This window comes from Vigna unguiculata, chromosome 1 (assembly GCF_004118075.2).
Source record: "Vigna unguiculata cultivar IT97K-499-35 chromosome 1, ASM411807v1, whole genome shotgun sequence".
In the NCBI taxonomy this organism is placed as follows: domain Eukaryota; kingdom Viridiplantae; phylum Streptophyta; class Magnoliopsida; order Fabales; family Fabaceae; genus Vigna; species Vigna unguiculata.
In genome coordinates this window covers 1,390,000-1,399,628 of record NC_040279.1, presented here as the reverse complement: position 1 = coordinate 1,399,628, position 9,629 = coordinate 1,390,000, and the positions used below count along the sequence as shown (strand labels likewise).

Below are 9,629 nucleotides of genomic sequence, written 5' to 3'. Positions count from 1 at the left end.
GGTCTACTCATTCAATATCCACCTAATTCACCTAAATTCTCAATGTACTTTCTCTCTCAACATTAACACAAATAATAGACATTGTAGTTGTGTAATTTTTATTGTGTGTAATTTACTTTTTTAAATTACTTTAACATTTATACAATTCTAGTCTCATACCGTGTTTTAATATTTATGTAAATTTCTTTCTTAATAATAATTTATATGAAAGAAATATATATCCTCTTAAGAAATGTTTGTTGTAATTTTTAATTTTCATAAAAAAAAATTTAATTAACATTTAGAACAACACAAGAGTAAGTATAAGTAAAAAATCCATATGAGATGGAGACAAAAACGAAGATATGTAAGAAAAATAATCTATCGTAAATTGAGTCAACTATTAGTGACACAGTGATGTTACTATAGCATACTACACATGTTGCAATAATTTATATTGTTTTTCTTTTCTTTTTTACTATTCTTTTTAGTTATGTAGCCGGTAAACTCATTTGTGAGTTATATAACAACGTTTATTATTTAATTAAAATATTATACGATTGTTAATAACTTATAAAAAGAAAAAAAAAATCTTCTACCTGATAATTAAAATTAAGATGTCCCACATCGATAGAATAGAAGAACTGAAACAAGTTTATATAACGCTAGACACGAATAATGGAAACATCAGGATTATGGGGTGATGTGAATGGGTCCATGCGTTCAGCTGGACTCAGGAAAGTCCCCGGGCCCATTCTGCAGAAATGCAGGCCCTGTGAAGGGTATCTTCGAGCTTGGGCTTGTCTTGTGTCCTTTGGGCCGAGGGGCTGAGACACGTGTGGAGCCTTTACTTGTCCCGTCGAAGAATTTGGCCGTTCTCACAGTCATTCACATGGTCTTCTCGACTAACAGAACGGGGCTTATACCTTGTAATCCAAAAATTTTTAGCTTTTAAATATCTTGCTTACATTTTAACTTTTTTTACAATTTAAATAATAAAATTATTATTATTATTATTATAATTAATTAATTTAATTTTTCTTTGCTTATAGCTTAAGGATATTCAAGACGTAAATCATATGTAAAAGTTTTACTGTATGACATCAACGTGTTCTAATACAATTCATTTCATTAAAAATAAGATAAAAATTTAAGATCTTGATCATTGCAGTTGCTCTAGCATTTTAATATTTAACAAGTTGTTGATTTCTTTTAATAATGTTTGACATCAGTAAATATTAATATATATATATATATATATATATTTAAAATGATTTTATATGCGAAATAATTAATTAATCAAACAAAGTTTGAAACTTGGAGTAATGGACATTTTATTTTTAACTTATTGTTAATTTCTTTTTTTAATGAAGAATAAACAAGTTTTTCATAATTTGTATTATCAATATTATTAAAATATATGGTAAATGAGGTTGGAATTTGTAACAAGCATCTTGAGTTCATAATTAGACTAAGTCTAACTTATAAAATTATTTAGAAATGTGGTATTTACATTTCCTTATATTACAATATAGACATATATTAAGTTTTTAATAAATTTCATCATGCTGAAGATTGAATATATTAAACATGAATATAAAAAAGCTTGATAAACTTTATGAAATTGAATTAAATTTAAAAGAAAACAAATTTTTAAATATCTTTAAAATCTTCTCTTTCCTACTTTTTTAAGAGTTATTTATAAGTTTGAGACATTGTCAATAGAAGGTGATCACTATTCATTTTGTTTTATCGCATTCAATTAAATTGTTATCCATTTGTTAGAGTGAAATTTATCAACATTTAGTAAAATTTGGTGTTCCTTCTCTATTAAAACCTTTTTCATTTTCTTTTTCTTTGTGAGAGTTCAAATTTTTCTACCAAAATCTTAGCTATCTATGATGGTAGCAATTGTAGTAATGATGAATCTTTTGACAACTAATACCGGAGAATCAAAATAATATATTACATATTTTATTATTATTACTAATATAATAAAAATAAATATTTAATATAATTATAATTATAAAAGAAATCACATATAATTTTTTCAAATTATTGAGTTGAGCTTTTCAATAATTAATCAAATCTAAAGTTCTTAACTATTTTTTTCAGTGTAAATAATTATATTATGGACAAGAAATTTATCTCCCATTTTATTTTTTAATCTTATTTTGATAAATTATTACAAAAAAAATGATAAGCAAAATGTACTTTTTATTTTTAACAATGACATAATTTAAATATGATCGATAATTTTTTCAAATTTGGATAGTTAAGAGCTTCTAAAATCCAATAGTGAAGTTAAATTTTCAAACTAGCTTTCTTTTAATTATGATATTGGAAACTTAGTTACAAAAATTGATAGCAAGTGAGCAAGTAAAACAACCATGACAAATGTTATCATCTTTTTTCATGGTTTCAAATTTAATAATTGTTTGAGTTTTATCTGCAAGAAAACTAATTTTTTGAATACTTATATTTTAAAATAGTGAGTATAGATTATTATATTTTATAAAGAAGTGAAAGTTTTATAACCCCTTACAGACCAACAAAGCTTCGCCCCCCACCAAATGGTGGAGCAAGAAAGTGTCAAGGTATTGGTGGTATTTCAAAAAGTAGAATATGCTAAATAAGAAAAAAAAAACACAATAACAATAATGAAAGAAAACAATTGTATTATTATGGAAGATTTCATAAAATATATTCATTATGTAACCAGTATATTTGAATTCTCTGTATATAAAAATAAGAAAATAAATAATAGAAATAAATAAAACATCACTTAACATAAATAATAAACAATAAATTATTTAGAGTTCTCTCAATATAAAACTAAGGAAACAAAATAACATACAACCGTTAAAATAATATATCATCTATTATATATATTGGAAATCTCACATTAATTAATCACAATACCAATTTACAATATCAATTTACAATAAATAAATAAATAAATAAATAAATAAATATATATATATATATATATATATATATATATATATATATATATAAATGAATAAAAATCTTCTTATAAAATTGAGTTATGTTTAAAATTTACTTTTTATCTTGATATGATGGGTGTATGGGTGTATGTTGAAACTTCTACTATAAACTCGTCTTATGTATTATTCATGATATGATAATTTCTTTCTTTTTTTTCTTATGTTTACATTATGCAGTAGATGTATATAATGAAACTCTATGATAATCCTTCAACTATTATAAATATAAAAACACATAAATACTATTCAATATTCTTGATAAACCTTTACTAAGCATTCAATATTCATTAAACAAAAAAATAACCACGCATTATTCAACATTGTTCCACTTGATGTGTTGATATTGAATAGTTTCTTCAACATCATTCAACATCTTCTTCTAGGTAAGTTTCTTCCTCTTCCTTGACTATATCTAATAACATTTCCAAAATGCTCACTAATAGTTCTTGATTTGTTTTTTTAGATAATATTGAATTTAGATTTCAAACACGACATAACAATCTTTTATGATGTAATTGATTTAGTGAATTCTTAGACACTACTAAAAATTCTTATATTACATAGGAATTTTCTTGCAAATTTGTTAAAAAATTTGTAAGAAAAAACTTTTTCCTACTATTTTTTCTAAGAATTTTAATTGACAAGCAATTCTTTCGTGGGTAATTATTTCTTACAAAATTATAAAATTTGCAAGTATTTTTTCCTACAAAATTTGTTGCGAAAAATATTTTATACAAAATATTTAATAAAAACATTAGCAACAATTTCCTACAATTTTTTTTATAAGTATTTCCTATAAAAAAAAATTCAAAACAAAATTGACAGAAAATATGAAGTTTTTAGTAGTGAAATAACATTATTGACAAGTCTTTAATTTATTCTGCATCATAAATCAGTGAATAAAATTGTTCAATAGAATTAATAAGAATTTTATCAAGAATAGATTGAATCTATTGAAGTGTTCATTCAAAATATCCTTTTATTTTATTTATTTTTTCATTCTCAAAATCACTTTTGGGAGATTGAAGTTTGATTATTTTTACATTTGAATTTCCTTCGAACTCTTGTTAAAAAGTACCCTATTTTATTTTAGTAATTCCTCCTCTCGTGACCATTGGAAATATGCCTTGCTTGCCCCTTTAGGGATTTGATCATTATACTTTGTTTGTGTACACTTTCTTACATCCAAGAATGAAAAGAAAACTTCCAATTTTATAACCCAAAAATCATAACCTTTTCCATCATTTTTTTTTCAAGGATATAAACATCAAAGATGCAATATTGTATAGTATAAAAATTAAAAAAGTTGAAAATTAAATCGGTCTCTTTTTCTATTATTTTTCTTTCTTTCTTCCTTTTCTCTATTAAATAAATAATATAACAACAAATTGTTCATACACAAGGGGTCACAGGGGAGTGGTTACGAAAGTGACAGGAATTGAAAATAGCTTTATTTGAAAAGTGGGTTCTTGAGCCATTCTTAAACATCCATCTCAGACATCATAGTCAATCTGACGTACAAAACAAATCTACTTGAAAATTCTAAAAACCATGGAACAAAATTGAGACCACCTTAAATCAGTATATTAAACCAAAATTCTATCGAAAAGCAAATGTTCATCAGTGATTTAAAAACCTCATCTTTCGTTTTTAAAAATGTGATCTTGTTGATACCAATCAAGTGTTCTGAGTCTGTAATGATGGAATCACTAAAGTAATATACTTTTAACGAATCTGCGATCGCTGAATTGCTCTTCCAAATCATGGTTTGATTAAATTAAGTTAAGTTAACCATCCAATCATATACAACATTTTTTGAGGAACATTGACCCATATGGTTTTTTCATCTGGGTTTTTCCAAGTTTAAGCAGAAAAAAAAATGCAAAAGGGGTTTGAATTTTTTTGAGTTTGGAAAGGTCATGTTCATGTGTGTGATAAGCCTAACATTAGAGGCTTTGAGTGCAACAAGTGGGGAACATGGCATGTTACACCCAACACAATCAGTGTTATTGGACCCCATTCACAACAAGGATGCTTTAGTTTCATTTTTCAGCACGCTTAAACCCCTCACCCCCAACCCCTTTCAATTCTTTTGCCATTTTTTCTTATTTCACCATGAACTGTCATCATCATTCCACGCCCAAGAATCATTTCTTCTTACCCTTTTCTTTGTTTTTGCCAATGCCACATTCTCAGCTACTGTTTTCTCTCATTCATTCTCCTTCAGCTTTGCTTCAATAAATATGTGCATTTTTGTTCTTCTTTTCCCCCTTCTTCTTATGGTCACTGAATTGGATTGTTTCACTTACATCACTACAAAGAGGGAACATCTCCATCTCCATCTCCAAGAACCAGAACAAGTTCTTTGATGCTTTCTTTACCCTTTTCCATTTCCTTCATCTGGTGTGTACTACTTATCACCCTTGTCATCTGTTACCACTCTACAATCTTCATTCTTTAGGACTCATTCCATACAACAAGAAAAATAAAAAAGCCATGGTCTTTCCTTAGAAGAAAAACAAATATCAATGCTTTTTTACTTTTGATGTTGTAGCCACCCAAAAGGGGTTCACCTAGACACATTGATAGCGTGTTTTTCAAATGATTTTGGCGACATGTCAAGGTTTTAGGATCTGGTCACAATTCTGATAGCAGCTACTACCACATTTTTGTCTGCAATTTCAAGCAGTAGCAAGGATTGAAACAAAAAGTAGTCACAATTGAAAGGCATTGGTTGTATATATTCGTGTGATGGACTCTGCTTTTGGTCTGTTTTTGATGACATTTTCGTGGGTGTCATTTACATTTCCGGGATCTGATGGTCAGAGTGTGAAATCAGCTCATGTTCTTGACCTCATCATAAGGGATCACACGTTCAAGGCACTGGACAAGAACTTGAGGACAGCAATACCACAGTCAGTGGAGCTACCAGCAAATCTTTCAGGCATTGGAGTTGATGCTGTGAGGTTCAGATGTGGCAGTTTGAGAAGGTATGGTGCACACTTGAAGGAATTTCATCTGGGTACTGGTGTGACTGTGCATCCATGTATTGAGAGGGTCATGTTGATCAGACAAAACATGGGTCACAATTGGTCTTCTATCTATTATGCTAACTATGATCTATCTGGGTACCAGCTTGTGTCTCCAATTGTGGGGCTTCTAGCTTACAATGCTGATGATGATGTTGATGCTGATGACAATGCAAACTCAAGCAACCCTTTCCAACTTGGGATTGTGGCTGGAGAAAGACCAATGACAATTGACTTCACCAATGCCACAAAGTTGAACAAGGAAGATGGGATCAGGATCAAACCCTTGTGTGCTAGCTTTGAAGGTGATGGAAGAATGACACTTGCAAAAGGTGACCCTTCAGCACCTCTTGTTTGTGTTGCAAAGAGGCATGGCCATTTTGGTTTGGTTGTGGAGTCCTCAGCACCAGATGAGTTCAGGAACAAGCCCATAAGTAGGTGGAAAGTGGCTGTTGGAAGCACCATTGGTGCTGCTTTGGGTGCTTTTCTCTTAGGTTTGCTTCTTGTGGCAATGCTTGTTAGGGTGAAGAAGAGATCGAGAATGGTGGAGATGGAGAGAAGGGCCTATGAAGAAGAAGCACTTCAGGTTTCGATGGTTGGACATGTGAGAGCTCCTACTGCACATGGCACTCGAACCACTCCCATCATTGAGCATCACTACAGACCTCATCCTCGTTGAATGCTTTCGTTCTGTTCCTCTCATCAAATCAATTTTGTAACATTAAATCAATTTCATTCTGTTGCTCATCAATCCCTTTGGTAACATCAAAATCCATCTAGTGCAATTTATCATTAGCCAGACAATCCCCAACTGAATATCTCTCTCTAGTTCCCCCAACAATCATTCTGATATCTGTATTTTCAATTCATAGGATTTTAGCAGAGATATCAGAAGATTCACATCAAATTTACATGCACTTGTCAACCATATCAGCTCCCTCCCTTTAGTTTATGATTTCGAGTTTGTAAACAGAGAACTTTTTGTTCCTTCATTCTTCTGACAAATTTTAGTATATGTCTTCGGTTATAAATTTCAACGAGTATAAGTTTCATGTCAAGTAAAAGTAAAAGAAGTCGAGCATCTTATAAGGGTAAAGATTTATAAATTTATTATCTTAATGTTTTGGGATGAAAATGGTGTTAATTTCTTATATGTGGATTGAACTTATGTTTCATATGTTTCATTGGTGTTATATCTCTTCAGTAAACTGTATCTGAGACTATTCATGATGGAAGGTCTTGAGTGTCTTGCACAAACGTTCAAATTTTGAAGTGTCCATTGAGAATTATCCATATCAATCTCACAGAATCAACACTTTATGATATACTGCATTGGAAAATAGCAGTGACAGAAAAAAAAACAACAGTGGAAGACGAGTAATGTTAAGAAAAAGTAATGATAAATGCGAGCAACTTTTTGTCCCTTACAGTGTGTGAAGTAGGTGTGCATGAGAGTTGCTTAAAGGCAGAGACATGAAGAATTATTATGCTGTTGGAAAGTGAGAAGAAGCCAATCTATGAGCCTAGCTCCTTTGGTAGAACAGCATGAACATTTCTTATACGTGAAGTTTGCGGTGCAGTTTTGACCATTCAACTACAAATGAGTTTTGACTACAGTTGATAAAAATATATAATTTATGTGCATGCTTGGTGAAGAAAATTTCTTCCTCAAGAATGAATCAAAACAAGAAAAGAAGAAGTAGTAGATTGATCTAGTGCATGTTTGGAAAATAAATTCAACACACGATTTTCAACATCCATAATCATGATTTTAACGTCAATCGTGAGTATGGTAACATTTACACTTTTTAAATAAACTGTACAGTTTTTTTTTTAATTAAATAGTTTTTTGAATGATTGATGTATCTTTAATTTTGGTTTAATAATTATTCAATGTGGTTAGTGTATTTAATAACAATTGTATTTCCTATATTTATAATAATTATTTAATATTTTCTCTTTACTTATTTTTTAATAGTTGTAATTTTATATTTTATAAAAACGAATTTTTTACCATAGTTAGAGTCGTCAATTTTGACAATGTCTCGTGAGGAAGTCCCAGCCCATTCCTTCCTAAGCTCCCTTTGAGGGGGGCACAAATGAGAGAGTCAAAATAAAACTCGAATCTCTAAAAGCTCCTCTCAAGGACCAAGGTCAAGGTGGGTACAAAAATACTTTAACAAATTCTTAAAAAAATATTTTGAGCTTGAGTCAAAGATGAACTTAAGCTGTCTCGGGCTGATCTGGACCGAAGTTCGAGACTGGATGACCAAGCCAGGCCAGACCAAAGACCGGGACGAGCCCAAGGCTGAAATTGGCCATTCCAAGGAAATGGCTGAGACGAGTAGGAAAGGTTTGGACAAAAATCGAGAAAACCAGTCGGGGTGATGAAAGAGACGAGTGAGTCTGGGCCGATAGACAAGACAAGCCAACCTAAGTCCACAGTTGAGACAGGTTGGCCTGAGCCAAAGGTCAAGACAAGCCAACATTGACTAACGATCGCGACGGGTTAGCCCGTGCTGACGATTGAGACGGTCTAGGACGACGACCTAGGCTGACAACTGAGATGCGCAAACCTTGCCGACAATCGAGACAGTCCAACTCGGGCCCACGGTCTAGACAAGTCAGTCCAGGCCCATGACCGAAACAGGTCAACCCAAACAAACAGTCGAGACGGGTTAGCCCAAGCCCACAGTAGAGACGGGTTGGCACATGTTGATGACCAAGGCAATCCGACCTGAGCCCATGACCGAGACATGTCAAGATGAGTCGACCAGACCAACGATCGGGACGGGTCAACCCTGGGTGATGTTCGAGACTAGCTAGCCCAAGCCAACGACTGAGACACGCCGACCTGGTACACCACTGAAACAGTTATCCTAGGCCCACGTCTGAGAGGAGTCAGCCCAAACCCACGACCATGACGAGTTGTGCCTACGATTGAGATGGGCCGGACCAGGCCGACGACCGAGACTGACTAACTCGACGAGAGCAGAAGATAACACAAGATGTGAGGAGGAGGAGCGTTGGGTTGTTATCGGATGCTAAATGATGGGAACAACTTTAGAGTTCTATACCTATAATTATGATATTATGTATATGCACTCCTAGTTTTCTTTTGAATATTCTTCGAATGTTTAAATTTTTGGTTATCAAAAGAGGATTGTATATATCTAATATTATGAACTATATCTTGTGAATTTTACTTTGATAAAATCATGTTAGTTCTACTAGATAATAAGTTTTGGACTGCTATTTTTAGGATGTTGCAATCATCGTAACATGATTATCTCTTTAGTGAAAATTTAAAAGTATAAAAAACGACACATTGTAGCAAATTATGTTCTACAATTAATATAGAAACTCACTCTCAACTTCAATTATCAATTGATATTAGGGATGGCAATTTGGGGCGAGCCAAGCAGGCTAGCCTACAGGTCCGTATAAAAAACACGGGACGGGTTGGGATGTAGAACCTGCTAGCCCACACAAGCCTGTCCCACAATCCGCGCGAGCTAAAAGCGGGACAGAGTGGACCGGCTCGCCCGCTTATAACATATATATATATATATATATATATATATATATATATATATATATATATATATATATA

General features: G+C 31.9%; 1 protein-coding gene across 1 annotated transcript; it reads left to right on the top strand.

Moving 5' to 3' along the window:
* The first annotated feature begins 5,094 nt into the window (after positions 1-5,094).
* Positions 5,095-7,075, top strand: LOC114180237. Its single transcript, XM_028066525.1, has one exon. The coding sequence runs from the start codon at positions 5,739-5,741 to the stop codon at positions 6,693-6,695; it is 957 nt and encodes a 318-aa protein (XP_027922326.1). The 5' UTR covers positions 5,095-5,738; the 3' UTR covers positions 6,696-7,075.
* The last annotated feature ends 2,554 nt before the right edge of the window (positions 7,076-9,629 follow it).

What these genes read in the sequence shown, in the direction of transcription:
- LOC114180237 (XM_028066525.1), top strand. Translation starts at nt 5,739, where the DNA reads ATGGACTCTGCTTTTGGTCTGTTTTTGATGACATTTTCGTGGGTGTCA.